Below are 22,409 nucleotides of genomic sequence, written 5' to 3' on the forward strand. Positions count from 1 at the left end.
GACAAAGGACCATTTTGGCATATGAACAGCCAAAAGATACATGAGAAGATGCTCAGCATCACTAATTGTGAGGGCATTGCAAATCAAAACCACAGTAACACCTCACACGTGTTAGGATGGCCATCAAAAAGACAAGAGTAAATGCCAGCAAGGATGTGAAGAAAAAAGGACTCTTGTGCACTGTTGGTAGGACTGTAAATTGGTGCAGGCACTGTGGAAAACAGTGTGGAGGACCCTCAAATTTTTAAAAACGGATAATACAAAATCCAGCAATTCTACTTCTGCAAATATATCGAAAAGAAATAAAGAGTCTGTCAAAGATCTATCTGCCCTCCTACGTCCATTGCAGCATTATTTACAATAGCCAAGACTTGGAAACGACCTGTGTGTTCCTCAACAGATGAAGGGATAAAAAGCTGTTTATGTATTTATAATGGAATATTATTCAGTCATAAAAAATGAGAAAATCCTGCCATTTGCAACGACATGAATGACTCTTGACAATATTAAACTAAGTGAAATAAGTCAGAAAAAGACAAATACTGTATGATCTCATTTATGTGTGGGATCTTAAAAAATAAATACAAATGAAAACTCACAGAGAAAGGGATCAGATTTGTAGTTACCAGAGGTAGAGGATAGGTGGAAAGGGAATTGGAAGAAAGTGGTCAAAATGTACATATTTCCAGTTATAAAATAAATAAGTACTAGGGATGTACTTATGGGTGATTGTAGTTAGCACTGCTGTATGTTATATAGAAAAGTCATTAAGAGAATAAAATCCTAATAGTTCTCATCACAAAGTGAAAATTTTTTAAAAGAAAAAAAACATCTATATGAGATGACAGGTATTAACTAAACTTCTTAAGGATTTCATTTCATTACACCCAAAAGTTTTTTATGCTGTATAATTTAAATCTATACATTGATGTGTATCAACTATATCTCAAGAAAGTTGCGGGGACTATGTTAATTTGAACAAATGCTATAACAAAATCCCTTTCCCAAGGATGTGGTAAATTGGGGGATAAAATCCCACCTTAAATTATCAATGGCTAATAGTTAGCACTTACTACTACCTTATGGTTGGTACACCCAGGCCAGGGGTCAAAGGCCTTGTCAACTCTACGTAGTAGCAGTAAACCCAAATGTTAGCAGTCAGAGGTTGGGGACTCCTCTTCTGGTTTTGCCCATTATTTAGTTTCTTCCGTAATCTTAGCATGCTTACCTACGAATGTAACTGTTATAATGATGCTCATGTCTATAATATATGATTTGCATGTTCTTTCTCATGGTTACATGTTACAGTAAATATTCATATATATGCACAGATAGATACACACATGATTATATATATGGTTATATATATGATTTGCCTGTTAGCCTCTCTCAGGTAACTGAAGATAGGGATTTATATCACTCCAACTGTATTTTCACCAAGAATATACATCAGAATCACCCAGCCCCTATTCCCTAGGGGGCTAATTCAGCAGCTGTGGAATCAGCCCCACAGCAGTGCTTTGAGAGAGCATCCCAGGTGGTGCACAACTGCATGCCCGGTGGAGAGCAGCTGGTCAGAGAGGTGGTACAGCCTAGCAGGGAAGACACTGAGTTCTGGACTAGGATCCTGGCTCTAGCACTTATTATTTGTATAAACTTGAACAGGGCACTTAAACCTGTCTGTGCCTTGTGTGTAAAGTGGGGATAATAGTGCTTGCCTGGGAGTGTTGTGAGGATTAAATAAGATAAAACAAGGGTAGCTCGAGAACACACTAAGCCCATCATAAATTCTCAGGACACACTGCTTTGTTGGTGTTGTTCATCCCTGCATTCCAGAGTAGGCACCAAGCCTGACACCAGCAGAGATTTAATGCTCAATAAATAATAAATGCAGAAGGAGCTGTATGATATTAACAATGAGAAGCAAAGAGAGAAATTAGTAAGGAAAGGGAAGGGGGATAGAAAGATGACCAAGGAGATAGGAAATACACAAGCATGATAAGGAGTCATCAGCAGCCAGCTCAAGAAACCCTGAAAATCCTTCTTCATTGTTGCCACATTATTCATTCTGCCTAATAAAATGTTGGCAAGGCCTGAACTGAAATTTTCAGACTCACAGGATTAAGAATCTTGGTGGCCTTCTGCATTTGTCCCAAATGAAGCAACCCAACATGGTCAAACTTCTATTTCCAGAGGAAGTGATCATTCTGACCCCAGCTTATGGTTTGCTTTAAATATGGTGACTCTAACCTGGGCTCAAGATCCTCAATAATTCTGACAGCATTAACTTTTGGACCTGTTTGGGGTTTTTTTTGTTTTTTGTTTTTTTAAGATTTTATTTATTCATTTGTCAGAGAGAGAGAGAGAGTGCGCGCGCACAAACAGGGGGAGCAGCAGGCAGTGGGAGAAGCAGGCTTCCTGCTGAGCAAGGAGCCTGATGCAGGACTCAGTCCCAGGACCCTGGGATCATGACCTGAGCCAAAGGCAGAGGCTTAACCAACTAAGCCACCGAGGTATCCCTGGACCTGTTTTTTTAAAATCCTACCACTCCCCCTTTGCTTTCTTGAACTATTCTTCCCCTGGCTGCCTGTTTGATTACATGAATCTTCCATTTGGAGTTGGGTCCCCTGTAATCCCAAGAACCCACCACCTTTATCCTATCTCCATCTTTTGATGCTTTTTCTTTCTGAAATGTTCTCTCTCGAGTGATTTATCCCCTTCTCTCTGAGATGACTCCATGGAAATAGCAATATTGAATGAATGAATCAAGTAGTCCTGGATTCAAATCCAGCCTCCACCACTTGTCTAGATTTATGACCCCCTCTTAGCTCAACTGCCCATATACAAAATAATTTCTGCCTGTGTTGTGAGAATTAAACTGGGATAAGGCATGTAAAGTACCTAGCACAGTACCTGTCAACACATGAGGGCCTTATAGCAGTTTAGATTAGTTTCAACTGCTAATACCAGAGATTAAAAATAACAATGGCTTAAATAAGATGTGGCTTTATTATTTGTTATGACCTAAAAGGAGTCTAGAGGGAAGCCATTCATGGCTAGTATAGATGACCATTAGAAGACATGTAGGTCAACAAGAATCTAGACTTTCTCTGGATGAGTCATCATCTTTGAGGCTTCCATCCTCAAAGTCACCGTATATTTACAAGGTGAATGCTAGAGCTCCAGGATCACAGCCACCTTCTACCCAGGAAAAGGAGGAAAGTGAAAGATCCAATGGGTGCCTATTTCTCAGCGCAGTCAGTTTCCTTTAAGGTTCCCAGGAGACCCAGCTGACAGCCAGCACTTAGCCACCTCTGTCTCTGGCAAAAGCTGTGAAATGTAGTTCTTTACCTGGGTACAGTGCTGCTCCCTAGAATACAGATGTCTGTGGTATCAGAATTATTCCGTGTCTCCCCATCAAGCTAAAATATGGAGCCCCCAGGGGCTGGGGCAATGCTTCACAGTTCCTTCGTCATTTGACAAGTCAGGGCACTCAATGCATATATAATGCAGGAATCAGTAAAGCTGGTTAAATGTCTAAGTGGTTACCTGGTTCAAGTGGGAAGACCTAAGTTCCAGACCAACCCCACCAATTCATTGTTATGTGACCTTGGGCAAGTACATAACCTCTCTGCTTTGGATTCAGTTTCCTTATTTGTCAAACTCCAGCTCAGACAGAGATGCAAACTGCCTAACACAATGCCTATGTACACTAACCCCAACATGTGTTAAAGTTATTATCACCACCATCAACATCACCATCATCACTGTTATTATTAGATGCTATTGAATTATTAGATAAGGTAAGGAGATGCCACATGTCTCTCACTTCTCTTCCTTCTGCCTGTTTACATCTTTCCTTGCCTTCAGTGGTCACCCCAGGGACATCTGGATTTGCAGTCTATTATCCCGAAAGAGCCCAGGCTCAGTTGGCCTCATTTTATTCACTTCCAGCTATCCACTCAGGACTAGCCAAATCTCAAGAGTCCCTCTCCTTTGCCCCTAACCAGAGTCTAGTCACCCAGCTCTGCCTTCTGGGACAGGCTCTCTTCTCTGATCAGATCAGCTTCTAAATAAATATTAAATTATGTCTAGATGTGTTCCACTATTTCTTTCAAATCTGAGTAAATCAGTTCCTTTGTTGGAATTCCCTAGCGTTGTTGAGGCCTCCCCACTGATGTCTTGCATCCTTGACAGTGGCAAAATTTTTCTCTAGACAGAAGTGAAGAAGTTCACATAGCATCCCAGATCTTTGCAAAATACAGATTTCTAAGTCATCGTCCCCACCCTCCTGGATACCTTAAAAAAATCTTGGTACCTACTCTTAAAGATCATTAGCTACTTAGCCAGTGATGTGCCAGAAAGGGGTTGAAAGTGTTCAAATATACAAATTATTTTGCCCTCCAAGGAGGCTGAGCAGGGCATTCAGAACCCCAGTGTCCAGGGCTACTGTATATGGCTTATTTGTACAGTGCACGATTTTCACTGTTCACACTTTCTACGACCAGATGACACTCCTTATAATTGGGCAGTGCATGGTCTATGTAACTGCTCACTGCAGCCATGCCCAGATTAGTCATCTCTGACCATAAGCAGCCTCATTTCTGCATCTTAGCGCACCTTACAAATATTACCCCTTTCAAGAAATTTAGAAAACACTACTCGAAATAACTTCAAGGTTAGTTCTTCCTCTAGTGAACACTTATTCCCTGGCCATGTCAGCCATATCCTCCATAGAAGCTAACATACCCAGATGATAGCTCTCAAACCAAGCCCTTGTGTTTTCCTAGGTCCATGGAAGAAATCTCTTATCCATTGACTATGACCGGAATATTCGGACCGAAAAGATCTATGATGATCACCGGAAGTTCACCCTGAGGATTATTTATGACCAGGTGGGCCGCCCGTTCCTCTGGCTCCCTAGCAGTGGGCTGGCAGCAGTCAATGTCTCATACTTCTTCAACGGGCGCCTGGCTGGCCTTCAGCGTGGGGCCATGAGTGAGAGGACAGACATCGACAAGCAAGGCCGAATTGTGTCCCGCATGTTTGCTGATGGAAAAGTGTGGAGCTACTCCTACCTTGACAAGGTAGGTGAATGTGCTGTCCTCACTCGGCTGGGGCTTTCCCTTATTCACACCACTCTTTTTAAGCTGACCTGATATGCTCTGCCACAAGACATTTAACATCTTTCCTCTGACTACAAGGTCTCCCTTCATGCTCCCATCCTCACTGGGAGGGAGGAAAGTTTCATAGCTCATCTCTATTACCATTAAAAGGAGGGGAAAAAAGTGTTAGACACTTGGTAATGACAAAAAGAATGGATTGTCTGATTTTATTCAAAAAAAAAGAAAGAAAGAAAGAAAAAGTGCTGTTGAAGCAGACAGCAGACAGAATCATCCCACTGGCATCACGACTAATCATTATTTATGTATTGGAAATGCAATGATTCGTTTCTGCCTTGCCTGAAATTAAGTCATCCAGGTAGGGAATTTTGCCTAAAACTCAAGCATACAAAGCAACATCCTCCTACTTGGCCTGTTGGCCCAAGTGGCCAATGGATTCCTTCTACATAATTCCCTGCGTCTGAAAGTGCCAAATTCAGGTCAGAAAGGGTCCGGTTAGAGTAGCAGTGAACAGAGGTCCCTTTGGGGCACAAGTCAAGACTTTTGAAGGCTGTCCTGGTCCTCTAAGTCATTAGACGGGTATTTGCTCAGCTTGAGCCTCTCCCCTATATGCACCTCGACACAGGTTCCAGCTCCAGTTCTTCCTTTCTTGCCTCTCCATTACAACAGTCACTTACAGACAGAGTAGTGACCTCCTCCGTAAGAGTGGGGCTGATGTCCCTTTGGTCATCCCTGAACCCTATTCTCATTATGCCATAAAATACTAGAATGGTTGACCAGGGGAGGCAAAAATTTCCCAATTGCTTCAGGTTTGAGACCATTTTGGGCCCCCAAAATTGATGATTCTGGATTCATCTTTTCAGTAGTTTATAAATGGAAGATACGCTTTCTCTTAAGATGTAATCAGGGGTGGCCAAAACATAGTATGGGTGTCCCGTACTGGGCCAGTGGCAGTCATTTCTAAGCAATCTTAGGATTTCTGGTTATCAAGCCTGAGAGGCAAACTCAGTGCCTCTCACCTCAGTCCTTCAAGCCCTCTCTACTCAAAGTATGGTCCAAGCAACATCAGGACCAACCAGAAGCTTGTTACAAAAGCAGATTCTCGGGCCACCTCCCCCTTCATCCCTCATCCTCCCACCAAACTACTAAATCAGAATCTGCCTTTTAACAAGATCCCTGGGTGTTTCACATGCACAGTAAAGTTCAGGAAGCACTGGTCCAAGTAGCCACCATAATCCATCAGAATTAGCTTGCCCAGTGAAATCAGTCTACTCATAATCTCTGGTCTAAACTTCCCCATCCTTCATGATTTTTGAATTGCCATTTTGGGAAAAGGAATAGATTCTGTCTATTTGAGCACTTGGTCTTAAAGAACTGACTCTTGCATTTCTTCCCCCTTTCCTTCCTCCAGTCTATGGTCCTCCTGCTTCAGAGTCAGCGTCAGTACATATTTGAGTATGACTCCTCCGACCGTCTCCACGCTGTCACCATGCCCAGTGTTGCCCGGCACAGCATGTCCACCCATACCTCCATTGGCTACATCCGCAACATTTATAATCCCCCTGAAAGCAACGCATCAGTCATTTTTGACTACAGTGATGATGGCCGCATCCTCAAGACGTCCTTTTTAGGCACCGGGCGCCAGGTATTCTACAAGTATGGGAAACTCTCCAAGTTATCAGAGATTGTCTATGACAGTACTGCTGTCACTTTTGGATATGATGAGACCACCGGCGTTTTAAAAATGGTCAGTCTCCAAAGTGGGGGTTTCTCCTGCACAATCAGGTACCGAAAGATAGGCCCACTTGTGGACAAGCAGATCTACAGGTTCTCTGAGGAAGGCATGGTCAATGCCAGGTTTGACTACACCTATCATGACAACAGCTTCCGGATTGCAAGCATCAAGCCCGTCATAAGTGAGACTCCCCTTCCTGTGGACCTCTACCGTTATGATGAGATCTCTGGCAAGGTGGAACACTTTGGCAAGTTCGGAGTCATCTATTATGATATTAACCAGATCATCACCACCGCTGTAATGACCCTCAGCAAACACTTTGACACCCACGGGCGGATCAAGGAAGTCCAGTATGAGATGTTTCGGTCCCTCATGTACTGGATGACAGTGCAATATGACAGTATGGGAAGGGTGATTAAGAGGGAGCTGAAACTGGGGCCTTATGCTAATACCACTAAATACACCTATGACTATGATGGAGATGGGCAGCTCCAGAGTGTAGCGGTCAATGACCGCCCAACCTGGCGCTACAGCTATGACCTCAATGGGAACCTCCACCTGCTGAACCCAGGAAATAGTATACGCCTTATGCCCTTGCGCTATGATCTCCGGGATCGGATAACCAGACTTGGTGATGTGCAGTACAAAATTGATGATGATGGCTATCTGTGCCAGCGAGGGGCTGACATCTTTGAGTATAACTCCAAGGGCCTCCTAACAAGAGCCTACAACAAGGCCAGTGGGTGGAGTGTCCAGTACCGCTATGACGGTGTGGGGCGGCGGGCTTCCTACAAGACCAACCTGGGCCATCACCTGCAATATTTCTACTCTGACCTCCACAACCCGACCCGCATCACCCATGTCTATAATCATTCCAACTCAGAGATAACCTCACTCTATTATGACCTCCAAGGTCACCTCTTTGCCATGGAGAGCAGCAGTGGGGAGGAGTACTATGTTGCCTCAGATAACACAGGCACTCCTCTGGCTGTGTTCAGCATCAACGGTCTCATGATCAAACAACTGCAGTATACAGCCTATGGGGAGATTTATTATGACTCCAACCCTGACTTCCAGATGGTCATTGGCTTCCATGGCGGACTCTATGATCCCCTGACCAAGCTGGTCCACTTCACTCAGCGTGATTATGATGTGCTAGCAGGACGATGGACCTCTCCAGACTATACCATGTGGAAAAATGTGGGCAGGGAGCCAGCCCCCTTTAACCTGTATATGTTCAAGAGCAACAATCCTCTCAGCAATGAGCTGGATTTGAAGAACTACGTAACAGGTGAGGATTCTACCATCTCAGTTGGTCAGCGACTCCCTGTGGGGTGGTTGTCCTGCCAGACTGTTGGGAACTTCAAAAGAAGGTCTTACTTCTGATGCTAGGGCAATCCTGGAGACCTATAAACACTGGTCTGTACAGGCTCTAGAACAGTCGGATAACGGCAGTACAGAGCAGTCTTCAGATCTGCTTGAAGATGTCCTAGCCATTTCCAAGCCCATTTAGTTGAAATAACTTTTATAAGAGCCCTCCCTACCCCAAGAGAGGAAAGCAGCCTCATGAAGGGGGAAATAATGGGACTCTGATGTCAGATTCTCTCTCCTACTTATAAGCCAAAGACTTTGGGTTAGGCTTCTAATCTCTCTGAGCTGTAGCTTCCTTCTCTGTGAAAAGGTACTAATAAAACCAACCCACAGAGTGATTGTGAGAAGTAAATGAACTTATGTAGGTAAAGCTTAGTGCCTAGCACTTAGACAGTGGGTGCTTACAAAAGAGTATCTGCTCATGCTATTACCATTATCATTACAAATGAAGCATTGAGTTAGTATAGGTATGACATGACTAAGACCCAGTTCCCTACCTCACAAGCAGCCTGGCAAGATACAAAGAGCCAATAACAACACAGAGCCGGATTAGGTTTGTGCTACCATATAGGTGTCTGTTCAGTTATTTATTCAGTAAATATTTATAGAGTGACATTAGGCTAGATTCTGGGGATAGAAATGATGAATAAGACAAACACCCTTCTCTCAAAGGGGGCTGTGTATGTGTGTGTGCGTGTGCATGTGTGTGTGTGGATGACTTTAAGTTTGGAAATTGTGACATAGTACAGAAGTGTCCCATGTCAAACTGGGCCTGAACATTGAAGGGAATCTTGGTTGGCAGAAATGGCTCAAGGCTAAAGAAAGACTATGAGTCAAAAGGACATGGGAAGCTTGGAGAAGGGTATGGATTGAGGGGCTAAGGAGGGCAAATAATCTCCTGCCTCATGATAAATGAGAAATTGGTAAAATAAGGGTCCCTATCTCTTATACCATCCATACATCTCCATCCATCTATCCATCCATTCACCTATTTGACAAATATTTTCATAATATCTAACATATACTGGGTATGAGAGATGCAGTGGACAGCAAGATAAAGTCCTTATCCTCAGGGAAATAAGGAAATCAGGATGGATGGATGGATGGATGGATGGATGGATGGAGCGACCAACTTTCAGCAAGGAAGCCTGAGTCACCCTATCTGTCCATGCATTGTTGAGGAGCAACAGTAGGGACCCCAACTCCAAGCCCCCCCCCCCAGGGTCCAAGAACCTCATAGCTCTTGGTCATGAGCCAAGAAAACATCAAACTCAAAGGGACCCTACGCTCAGGTGTCCAGAACTCACTTGTACACCCTCAAGAAAGGAAGCAGCATGGGCGCCTGGGTGGCTCAGTGGGTTAAGCCGCTGCCTTCGGCTCAGGTCATGATCTCAGGGTCCTGGGATCGAGTCCCGCATCGGGCTCTCTGCTCAGCGGGGAGCCTGCTTTCCTCTCTCTCTCTCTCTGCCTGCCTCTCTACCTGCTTGTGATCTCTGTCTGTCAAATAAATGAATAAAATCTTTAAAAAAAAAAAAAAAAAAAGAAAGAAAGGAAGCAGCAGCTAGTCAAGCACAGGGCTGCCCTCAATGTCCCAGGCTACAGAAGGATGACCTTAAAGATCAACTTGTGGCCAAGCCGTATCTCATCCTTACAGTCCAGAGCCTTTGAAGTTGAACCCAGTATCCCCCTACAACCATAGCAGCTGGAACCTTTTGAGCCCAGGGGCTATGACCAAGCTAGTTCCCTCCTGTTCTCCCCACCATACCTTATCAAGAGTCTCTGCCCATGGTTCTCTGCCATGGTCTCTCATTCCCATGGCTTAGCATGACTGTTATCTTCCAGTTGACTGCACTTTCAAATTAAAGGACCTCTCAGGAAAACATACACACATAGGTACATACATAGTTTCAGGTAACAATATGTGCTATGTAGATAAAATGGGATTGGGGTTAGACAGATCATGATGGGAAGCATCTCCCATATTTAGGGTGCTCACAGAGGACTTTCTAAAGAGGTGGCTTTTTGAGCAGAGACCTTTATGAAGTGGGGAAGGGAGAGGAAGAGTGTTCTAGATGTAGGAAACAGTGTGAATGGGAAGGCAGACCATGCCTATCTTAGCCTTGGGAGAAGAATTACCTCCCCCTCCAGAATGTGCTTCCCAAAACACAGCTTGGCATTAGATAACTTAGGGATGAGTCAGCCAGAGTCAAATAAAAAGAAAGCCCTCAGAATGGACACTAGATCTGCCAAGGTCCAAACAAAATCATTCACAGAGCAGTCAAACTCACAAATCCCCTCAACGAGTTCCCTAGTTCTCCTGCAAAGGAAAAAAGAAATTATCAGAATTTTCTGAATAGCAATATGACTTTCCTCATTCAGAGCCTCACAGAGACTCAATAAATGGGAATCAGATCAAGTTGAACTAAGTCCAACAAAATTGAATCCAGAAACCATTCAAAAGCATCTAAAATAAAAGGTAGTGTTAGAGAAGCACATGCACAGAGCTGATGTGAGCAGTCAAAGCTGAGGAAAGGAGGGCCCAGGCAGAGCAGAGTGTCAGACCAGGCACAAGCCCACACCTGCTGCCCGTTCAAGATGAGCTGCCCCCTGGAGAGAGGATCCTAGCAGAGAACACCAAATCATTCTCTACTGTTTGGATGTTGGCTAATCTGTAAACCCCGTCTAAATTAGTCTTAATTTGCCACTTAGGAGACGAGCAGAGTGGTTGAACTTGCCGCTCACAATTTAAGCAGAAGAAGTAATTAAGATGTAGTCAGGAGGAACGCAGAGAACAGAACCTTCTCTCGCTGGTGCTCAAAAAAAAAAAAAAAATCATTGATGTTTTGGAAACAGAGCTTTCTGAATGCAGGAGGCAGCTGCTGAGGCTGGAGGATGTTCCTTCCTCCTGAGACTGCAAGCACAAAGGAAAACAGCATAGAGTCCCCGTGAGCTCAGAGGCCCCTCGGGGTTAGAGCAGAGCTGTAGCCACCAGGACAGGGTGAAGGAGGGCCAGAAGGGCTTCCTTTCCCACTCACAGCCTCCACATCAGCACCCTGCCCAACCGGTATTTTTTTTTTTATAAACATATAATGTATTATTAGCCCCAGGGGTACAGGTCTGTGAATCGCCAGGTTTACACACTTGACAGCACTCACCATAGCACATACCCTCCCCAATGTCCATAACCTCACCACCCTCTCCCTACCCCCCTCCCCCCGGCCACCCTCAATTTGTTTTGTGACAATAAGAATCTTTTATGGTTTGTCTCCCTCCTGATCCCATCTTGTTTCATTTATTCTTTTCCTACCCCCCCAAACCCCCCACGTTGCATCTCCACTTCCTCATATCAGGGAGATCATATGATAGTTGTCTTTCTCTGATTGACTTATTTCGCTAAGCATAATACCCTCTAGTTCCATCCACGTCATTGCAAATGGCAAGATTTCATTTCTTTTGATGGCTGCATAGTATTCCATTGTATATATACACCACATCTTCTTTATCCATTCATCTGTTGATGGACATCTAGGTTCTTTCCATAGTTTGGCTATTGTGAACATTGCTGCTAGAAACATTCCCAACCAGTATTTTTTAAGGTGATATATTGACAATTGATACATCTGTGATAACCAGATATTAGAGCAAAGGATGTAGAAAAACAGACTGGGAGACAGACTCCCTCCCCGACAATTTCCAGGGCCTCAGTCTTTTCCAGTTCTGGCATGGCAGGAAACTCCTCAGTCCCCAACAAATGGGAAACCCATTCCCGCCCCCAAGCCTGGCCTGTAATTCAAGCTCATTCGTCCTGATGTTAGAACCTGAGTCCATCTCAAGACCCAAGTGTTGGCATTGCTAATCACTTGCTGTGTCACTTGGATGATAGCTCAAACTTTCTGAGGCTTCATTTCTTCCCCGCCAAAATGGTGGTAATCATAACGTTCACGCCATGGGGCTATAAAAAGTAAATGAGGCCTGCTGCGTAAGGTGCTAAGTGCTAAGGCTAATGAATGGTAGGGCATTTGTTACTTGAAATGAAATGAAATGAAATGAAAGTAGGCATTTGTTACTTATAAGCAGCCATGGACTTGGACGTGAGGAGTTCATAGATGAAGAGTGGAGATACCACCTCTGTGTTGTTTTCTGAGGAAACAACACATCTGGAGACCCCCCTCCAGATCCACTCTGAAATTGATCCAAATTCTGGCCCAAGTGGCACTGCTTTGGCAAACCTGACACCCCAGACAAATGTGAGTTAAGCAGTCGTCCTAGAAATCATCCTCAATGACTTGTATTTTCTCCCCACCCCTGCTCCCTGGCAGGTCTTTGGGGCTTACAAACTCCAGGCACATGTGAGCATAATGGGATTTTATGGAGTTGAATTTCCCTGAGTGAGGAGGAAGTCACAACCTCCTTCTCACATTAACCCTCGTCTTAGATCTATACTTAACACCTAAGATACTCTTCTGACAGCGTTTCTGGAGACGGAGGGTATGCTTGGTGGCCACAAAGTCATCACATGCCCTGAAGAACATGAGAGTCGAATAGTAATGAGCCATTAGGAGGGGCCCCCTCATCAGCTCCTGCCCCAAAGGCTCCCTCTCTACAGACTGTGTAGGGAGCCTGTCACTAGATAACACTAATTACCTCAAAAAGGAAGAGGGGTATTTGTGTGGTGCCAGAAGTGTTTTCTGCAGAGCGGAAGAGATGAGCTACTTGAATAAACATTTCAGGATAGGTTTAGACTCAGAAACTAAGCCATGTTAGAAACTTTAAGGAAAAGAAAAGAAGGTAGATGACATGCGCTATTGGCCTTCCTGGAAGCGGCCATTAAAATGTCTAGTCTCAAAGCAAGAGGTTCTCAGCATCACCTCCAAAGTACTAGGGAGGGATCCCAGCAATGAAAAGATCAGGATGGGGAGAGTCTTGCGGGGCAAGACCTCTCTTGCCTTTCTTGGGATTCCACACATATCCTACATATCCCTGATGAAAGATGGGATGATCGGAGATAGTCTACAGATAAGGTATTAGATAACATGGAAACACAAATGGGGAAAGTTTGCCTCTTCAGTGCTCTTTTTATTCTTCCAACTCAGTCAAGGAGAAAGTCTCCACCTAATGCTGGTATATACTTCACAACCCATTAACACTTCCAGTCTCCCCTTTTAACAAAGAGAGTAGGTCTGAGACTCCTCAGTAGCAGGTAACAAAAATCATGCTCTAATTTAATTGCATTGCTATGTTTTCTTTGTTTTTAATTTTACAGTTGTTTTCTGTTTGCATCAGGGGAGTCTGCTCTCCCATTTATGGTAGTAACATGAAGTTTCTTTTTTAAAAAAGGACTTAAGTGAAACAGGCAAATTTATCTTTTTTAATCAGTAAGTCAATACTACTACAGGAGACACCTGGAGATGGCAAGTCAATCGAGATGAGTGACCGTGAATGTCCACAGTTGGGAGACGCACCCCTCTACAGCAGCCAGCACCCACCTTGCACAGAACAGGTGCTCTGTAAATATGTGACCATCGCTGGACTAGAGCCATGCTGCCGCCTGCTAGAGGCAGACACAAGGCAGTTGTAAACCTGTATTCTTAAATGACCCTTCCATGGTAACTACACATATTAGTCATAGTCCAAGTTATTCAAGGAACCGGTCTGTGGCCAACAGCGATGGATGGACTGTGGATCCCAGACTCCCTCCCATCAGAAGGTTCTTTTATGCCTCCGTGTTTAGAAGCAAAGTCAACATTAAACTCCTCCCAACAGTCCCAGTGCAGGAGGTGGTAATACCTTGCTTAACCTTCAGAAACCTTCTCTCGGGCACCATTAGTTCCTCTTGTTACACTACTCAAGTGGCTTTCGCCACATATATTCAGTGTTCTTTCATTCACTCGTTCCATGTATACTGTCTGGCACCTATTTCATGCCAGGCATTATCAGAGGATCTGGGAGAACAGCAGCGGATAAAACAAAAATTTTAACTCCCTTCCCTAATGAAACTCACATTCTCAGTGAGGGAGACAGTCAGTAAACAATAAACACACAAATGATACAGCGTGTTAGAATGGGATTGATTTGGGGGCAGGGGCTGGAGGATGAACAAAATAAGGGGACTTGGGATTGCTGGAGGTGGAGAGGGGGAGCGGGTTTTAAATGTGGTGGTTGGGTTTGCCTTATCCAAGAGGCAATATCTGAACAAGACTTGAAAGAGGCGAGAGAGCCAAAAAATACTTTTAGGGAAGTACACTCTGGGCAGAGGTGCTTGTCAATGCAAAGGCCCAAGATGAGTGTGTGCCTGGCATGTTCAAGAAATAGCCTCAAAGCTGGAGCTGTGGGAGCAAGGGAGAGGGCAAGAGAACATGAGGTCAGACAGTAACGGGCAAGTGTCCTTATGGACCAGTCGGAAGACTCTGGCTTCTTCACTGAGAAAAATGGGGGTTCCCCAGGTGTTCTGAGCAGAGGAATGACATGGTCTTCTCCAGGTTTAAAAACTCATTCTGGCTGCTAGCCTGATAAGGTATCTGGGGCAGAAAGGTGGAAGCAGGGAGCCAGATAGAAGTCCAGGTGAGGGACGATGGGCCAGGATCGAGATGGCAAAGTGATGACAAGTGGACACAAATTTGGGATCAATCTTAAAAGTAATAGTAAGGGATTGAACCATATGACCCAGCAATTTCACAGCTAGGTATGTATATAAGCAAGAGAACTGAAAACAGGTTTTCAAACAAAAATCTGTACACAAATATTCATAGAAGCATTATTCATAATAGTAAGTAAAAACATACATACATATATACAACCCAGACACCCATTAACTGATGAATGGTTAAACAAAATGTGGTATACCCAAACAATGGAATACTATTTGGCCATGAAAAGAAATGAACTCTATTGCTATGTGCTACAATATGGATGAGCCTTGAATACATTATGCTAAGTGAAAGAGACCAGACACAGAAGGCCACAATTGTATGACTGCATTTATAAGAAATGTCCAGAATAGGCAAACCCATAGAGATGGAAAGCAGTTTAGTGGTTATCAGGGACTGAGAAAGGAGAATGCAGAATGACTGCCAGTAGGTGTGAGGCCTCTATTGGGGTGATGAAATGTTCTGGAGTTAAATAGCAATGATGGTTGTACAACATTGTAAATGTACTAGAAGCCACTGAATTGTGCCCTTTAAAATGGTTCAAATGATGAATTTTATATTATGTGAATTTTACCTTAATTAAAAAAAATAAAGCATTTGCCAATGGATCTAGATATGGGGAGTAAGGAAAAGAAAGGGAACAAGGATGGTGGCTGAAAGGATGGAGTGGCCATTATGTGGGATGGAAAAGTCTATGGATGGGGCAGGTTTGGGGAGGAAGATCAGGAGTCCAGTTTTGGACAAAAGTTTGAAATACAATTAGATATAGTAGTTTGGAATTCACAGAGAGGTCCAGGATGGAGAAATAAATTTTGGAGTCAGCAACAGTATGTTGATGGTACATACTGGTCCTAAGGGTGGGTCAGAGCCCCATGTTTGTGAGAGTACATAGAGAGTAGAGAGGTTCACAGACTGAGTCACGGGCATTCCAACATTGAAGAGATCAGGAGGCAGATGAGGAGGAACCAAAATAGGATAAGGAATGGCCACTAAGGTAGGAGGAGGACTAACAAGTGGACTATATTGTCCAGAGAGCCAAGAAAAAAAATAAAGGCAGGAGCTTTTGTCAAGTGCTTCTGATAAGTCAAAAAAAGATGAGGACCCATATTAATGTCAGGCTTAGCAACATGGTGGTCATTCACAACCTTGACAAGAGTTGCTTCAGTGGAGTAGTTAGAGACAAAGCCTGATTCAAAGGAGAATGGGAGACAAGTAGTACAGAGAACTGTTTTCATCCTGAGACGTTTTTGTCAAGGAGGGTGAGAGAAATGGATGGTAGCAAACGGGAGAAGAAGGGACAAGAAAGGAATTTCTTTTAAAGTGGGCATTTGGTAGCATGTCAAATGCTGACATGGTTGATCCATTGAAAAGAGGAGTAATGCGATGCCATGGGGAGAGAGTTGCTGGAGTGATGTCCTTGCGGGCACAACAGAAGACGCTACCTACTGCACACAGGGAGGGCTGACTTCAGCAGCTCCACTAGAGTAACAAGAAGAAGGCAGGAAATATGGATACAGATGCTGGAAGGCCAGTAAATGTGATGATGAGAGTTTAGGGGAATTCCCCTCTGGCTGCCCTGGGTGTTTTCCGAAAAGAAAACAAGGTCAGCTGCTCTAGTGAGAAGGGAAAGCAGATGTTGATGGTTTTAGCAGAGAGGAGAAGACATAACATCCCCCAGCAGAATAGGAGAATGACTGATGAAGGAAGGGAGTAAAGTCAGGCAGCAGGAAGGCACAACTGGGGTTCATGGTCAGGAATTTAAAGTGACACCAGTCAGTGTAGTTACATTTGTTTCTCCAGCCACATTCAGCTGCACAGGTACAAATAAGAAATAGGCGAACGCGTGGATTTAACCAAAATTGTGATTTTGCCAAGCAAGTGTGCTAAAGCAAGAAAGGGACACAGGAACTAAGAATATATATAAGGAATGAGTCTCATGATTGGCCATGGACGTGTGCTAGATAAGAAAAGAGACCAGGATGTTGACGAATAGGAACAAGAAGTTTAGGATGGATTGAAGATCCTAGGGAGGAAGGGAAAGGATCAAGGAGCATGGGTGTCAGGTTACAAAAAGGAGTAAATTACAAAGAGTTCACATGGTGGTCAGAGGCTGATGTGTAAGAAATTAAGATAATGGGGGATCAGAATTACTGGTGATGACAGGGTCCAGAGGATGAACAAGGGTTGGGGCTGGTCATCAAAGGAAGGAAGAGGCCAGGACATTAGAAGAGTCAAGTGCTTGTATAATGGAATCACTATGAATGAATTTAGGGAGAGAGGTAGAGAGAAGGACAGTGAGGCAGAAAAGCACCAAGAAATGCAGGTGAGTGGCCTGGGAATCAGTAATGACTGCAACAAGGAGCACGTGTATCTCCAGGCCCAGCAATGGTAGGAAAAGAGGTGGGGAGATACAGGACACGATGTTTGGGTGCCCATTATAAACAGGGATAAGGACCCTAAAAAGGGGATTCGTGCTGGACTGTGGGCAGATGACATGGGTGGGGCTGTGAGTGCTGCAAGGGATGGTTGTCTAGGGCTCTCTACTGATTACTGTGGAAGGAGGCAAGGCAGCCTGGGAGCTGCAGTCTTACTCTGAGAGCAGGACCTGTGGGGAAAGGGGTATAATTCCCAAAGCAAGGGACTCAGCCATGACCCTGGCAGGGGAAAGGAAGTCTTACTCTAAACACACAAGAGCACTCTCTAGCCTCTCTTTGAAGAGTGGGCATCTGTGAAAAGGGTCTCAGATGCCAAAAGAATTTGTGCCTTCCACATACTTTTGGAACCCCCTCTCCATAATGAGCCAGCTGCAGTGCAGTCCCCCACCCCTGCCAATGTCTGCACAGTGTTCATAATCACCCCTTACCCTCTAGTTGATCATTGTACCTCTAGCTTCCAAACACATCAACTGGCCTATGACGGATGCCCCAAATGAAGGCATTCCTATCTACTGAGCAATCTCTGTGCCAGGCCTGGTGACAAGGATTTCTCCTCCACTTTCACAACAACCCAACAACATTGGTACAGCAATCATCCCAATTCACGTCTGAGGAACCCCAAGCTTAGAGAGAGGCAGGAACTTACTCAAGGTCACACAGTAAGAGGAGTTGACACTAGATCTTACTCCAGCACTGGCCCCCTCAGTCACCCCATGGTAACTCAAGTGACCAAGGTTGGAAGAACATCCTTCCCAGGATCCACGTAAAGTGGCTCCGGGTCTGGACCAGGAGACTCTCACAAGCTCTCACCTTTCTCCCTTGCTGGACTCCACACCCAACCATGCATTTTGTTTTGTTCTCTAAGATCCTCAACTGCTTTCCATCCATCATGATTCAGAAATCTTTATTTGTTTCCACCATAGATGTGAAAAGCTGGCTTGTGATGTTTGGATTTCAGCTTAGCAACATAATTCCCGGCTTCCCAAGAGCCAAAATGTATTTCGTGCCTCCTCCCTATGAATTGTCAGAGAGTCAAGCCAGTGAGAATGGACAGGTAAGCGGAGGTTACTGCCAAGAATCTGAATGATTGTCCTCATTCCCTTTTGCAAACAGAACTGCACGGGAGCCAAGGGCATGTCAATAGAGGAGGCAAACATCGGAGCTGGGTATAAAAAGGTGCATGAAACATTGTGACTTCCCAGGAAAGCGAATGTCAGTGCTGTCACCTGTCTGGCACAGCACATACTTCTGCCCAACCTCAATTATTACCTTAATTGTGGTATCATTATCTGTTCAGTATATAGCCTTGAGTCTCTCCTTGATTAACAACAGCACAGAGAAATCTAGCAGCAACCCACCATCTGCACTGCCTGTAAGATCATAACCCTTTTGGCTTTTATGGGATGTCATATAACTGTGGTTTGCAGTTTCTATCCCATTAAAGAACATTTTTATGCCTGACATAAAACCTCAGCGCTTTATGGCCCAAATGTATACAGATTAAGTTTTCAGAACATAAGTTGTGCTCGGGTCTTTCAGCGATGACCAAGAAGTGGTCACTTTCCATTTGGGTGCTGCTGAGACCTCCAGCCTAATCAGATGGGAGGCGTGAGCATCGGTGTTCAGATAACTCCTGTTACAGGACAACACCCGGCCACGTAAAAGTCTGAAAGGTCTCAGATGCTCTGAATAATCATCCACACTGTGTAACTCGAGAGAGGTGAGGAAGAGCTGGTGGGTAATTGAGAACAACGTTTTCTCAGTTCTGCCCTGTGGGGACCACTCAGTGGATGAATAGCCATCATTTCTCTCATTTATCTAAGTGCCGTTACCTCCCGAACACAGCCTCTTCCATTATCCCAGTCTGTCCCCCAACCACCAATTGAGATGAGTTGTAATTTGTGAGTAGAGAGCTCAAGGCCAAGGAGATAATGGCGATTTCGTCCCTCTGCAGAACCAGGACGAAGATCCAAAGCAAATGAATAAAGCCCGGGGATACTCCCTCTGGCCCAGGATGCCAGAACCTCTTAGTCCAGTGCTTCTCAAACAATAGCACACAAACCACGCAGGGTGTGTCCTGTTAAGACGCAGCTTCGGACTCAGTAGGTCTAGAGTGAGGCCTGAGATTCTGCTTTTCTAACAAGGCAGGTCCCCACAAATCCCCTGCTGCTAGCTGTGCTTTGCGTAGCAAGGCCTTAACCCAAGGAAGTTAATGAACACCCAGGGCACTGGCCTTGAAAACAATCTAGGTCACAGCAGCAGGGCTCATAGCTTCTCAAAAGAACCCCCTGCCCTTCAGGTCAGGATATTCCTGGGTCTGAAGTGTGCAAGGCAGCTGCCAAACCATCTGAGAGCAGAGCGACTCTCTCTTCTCCAATAACAAAGAGACATGGCAAGTGGATAGGCCTGGGTACAGATGTCAGCAAGGCGGCGAACCTCTGCACCATCTTTTTAGTTGGTCACAGTTACAAGGCGGACAGGCCACACCACCAGAGCACTGGGAACCAGCCAGCCTGGGCTAGCTTCAAAAGATAGGACTATATGAACCCATATCATTACAGATGGAAGACTAGTTCTTGCAGGGAGTCCAAGCATTTCCCTTACTGACCCTTTTTCAATGAGCTTCTCGGCCTATGCAAAGAGCTGTCCAGACCATCATCTCAGCCTTCTGTGTTTCCTTCTGCCCACAGCTCATTACAGGCGTCCAGCAGACAACAGAGAGGCATAATCAGGCCTTCATGGCTCTGGAAGGGCAGGTCATCTCCAAAAAGCTCCACGCCAACATCCGAGAGAAAGCAGGCCACTGGTTTGCCACCACCACACCCATCATCGGCAAAGGCATCATGTTCGCCATCAAAGAAGGGCAGGTGAGCACCGGCGTGTCCAGCATCGCCAGCGAGGACAGCCGCAAGGTGGCTTCCGTGCTCAACAATGCCTACTACCTGGACAAGATGCACTACAGCATCGAGGGCAAGGACACCCACTACTTCGTGAAGATCGGCTCGGCCGATGGCGACCTGGTCACGCTGGGCACCACGATCGGCCGCAAGGTGCTGGAGAGCGGGGTGAACGTGACCGTGTCGCAGCCCACGCTGCTGGTCAACGGCAGGACGCGAAGGTTCACCAACATTGAGTTCCAGTGCTCCACGCTGCTGCTCAGCATCCGCTACGGCCTCACCCCCGACACCCTGGATGAAGAGAAGGCCCGCGTCCTGGACCAGGCGAGGCAGAGGGCCCTGGGCACCGCCTGGGCCAAGGAGCAGCAGAAAGCCAGGGACGGGAGAGAGGGGAGCCGCCTGTGGACTGAGGGCGAGAAGCAGCAGCTTCTGAGCACGGGACGTGTGCAAGGTTATGAGGGATATTACGTGCTTCCCGTGGAGCAATACCCAGAGCTTGCAGACAGTAGCAGCAACATCCAGTTTTTAAGACAGAATGAGATGGGAAAGAGGTAACAAAATAATCTGCTGCCATTCCTTGTCTGGATGGCTCAGCGGGAGTAACTGTTATCTCCTCTCCTAAGGAGATGAAGACCTAACAGGGGCACTGAGGCCGGGCTGCTTTAGGATTCCAGGTGGCAAGAAAGCTCACATTTTTTGAGTTCAAATGCTACTGTCCAAGCAAGAAGTCCCACATCCTGAAGTAGACTAAAGCCTGGCTGAAAATCCTGAGGAAAACAAAACAAACGAATGAATGAACACACACACACACACACACAAAATGTTCCAAGTTCCCCTAAAATATGGCCCACTTGTTCTGGGTCTACATAGAGAAAGAAACAATAGCAACAACAGGAAAAAAAAAAAAAAAGGAAAAAGACGCAAAATGTCTAAAAGGAACAAAAGAACAGGAAAACACAACAAAATAAGAACACAAAGAACAAAAAGCAAAACATACTACACATTGACCGAAACACAAAGACGTGAAGACAAGAAGGCCTCATACTCTATTACCTCACTCATCCACACGTGAGCGACACAGAGACATCCAGCAGGGCCGGCGTCACAGACCAGCTGAGGAAACCCAGTCAGACTGCTTGTCGGACAAATCCTACTGACATTTTCGTTTAAACAAATACAGGTGCATTTAAAACACGACTTTGGGGGTGATTTGTGTGTAGCGACCAGGGAGGGGGGGGGGAATAAAAATGAAAGAGTGAACACTGGAAATAATTTTTAAAGAAAATAAAAAAAAAAAAACTAAAAACACATACACAAAAAAGGAAATTAATATCAAAAAATCAAAGTGAAATAATACCGTTCAGCACTTAACTCTCAGGTCCCAACTTAGTGGGGCCCGAGCTAATTTATTTGAGCGCAGAGTGTACAATTTAATTCAAAATGGTGGCTATAATCACTCCAGATAAATCTCATACTCTTTTGTCTTTGAAGATTCCATTGTGGACAGTAATACGCAGTTACAGGGTGTAGTCTGTATAGATTCCGTAGTTCGTGGGTCTCAGTTGCGGTAGAGGTGTGGTGTTGTGACACTCTTTTGCTAACGGGCACCACTTCTGATCACCCTGTACATACATAAGCCTCAAGGCACAATCACTGTTTCAGATTTAAAATTCTTAGTGTGTTTGTTTGGTCCAGAAACTGAGACAATCACATGACAGTCACCACGAAGAGAGAAAAATAAAAAAAAATTAAAAAAAAAAACACAAAAACAAACAAAAAAATCAGAAAAACAAAACAAAACAAAAAAAAAGTCTAATAAGAACTTTGGTACAGAACTTTTTTGTAATATACATGTATGAATTGTTCATCGAGTTTTTATATTAATTTTAATTTGCTGCTAAGCAAAGACTAGGGACAGGCAAAGATAATTTATGGCAAAGTGTTTAAATTGTTTATACATAAATAAAGTCTCTAAAACTCCTGTGGACACTGGTCTTCTGTGACGAATGCTTGGGGGGCGGTGAGGAAAAGGTCAAGGCTACCAGAGTGCTGCTGCCACGCACAGGGTGAGCTGGTATTTTGGACTTAGGAGATTGTGTTAGAGGCATCGCAGTGCTCCCCAAACTGCTCTGAATGCCTACGCCTGCAGCCCCTCTCTGTGGAACAGGGGTGAGAGGAAGGTCTGGACCAGGGTCCGGAGG

General features: G+C 44.9%; 1 protein-coding gene across 9 annotated transcripts in view; it reads left to right on the forward strand.

The window, feature by feature from the left end:
- The window catches only part of TENM2 (teneurin transmembrane protein 2), a 1,307,492-nt gene extending 1,285,307 nt beyond the window's left edge, over positions 1 to 22,185 (forward strand). For all 9 annotated transcript variants that reach the window (XM_047731060.1, XM_047731061.1, XM_047731063.1 and 6 more), the window contains 4 exons: positions 4,791 to 5,087; positions 6,535 to 8,149; positions 18,235 to 18,365; positions 20,002 to 22,185. In XM_047731060.1, coding sequence (XP_047587016.1) covers positions 4,791 to 5,087; positions 6,535 to 8,149; positions 18,235 to 18,365; positions 20,002 to 20,763 — 2,805 coding nt within the window. In that variant the 3' untranslated portion in view covers positions 20,764 to 22,185. The remainder of the gene's footprint in view (positions 1 to 4,790; positions 5,088 to 6,534; positions 8,150 to 18,234; positions 18,366 to 20,001) is intronic.
- The last annotated feature ends 224 nt before the right edge of the window (positions 22,186 to 22,409 follow it).

Source organism: Lutra lutra, chromosome 5, assembly GCF_902655055.1.
Source record: "Lutra lutra chromosome 5, mLutLut1.2, whole genome shotgun sequence".
Classification (NCBI taxonomy): Eukaryota; Metazoa; Chordata; class Mammalia; order Carnivora; family Mustelidae; genus Lutra; species Lutra lutra.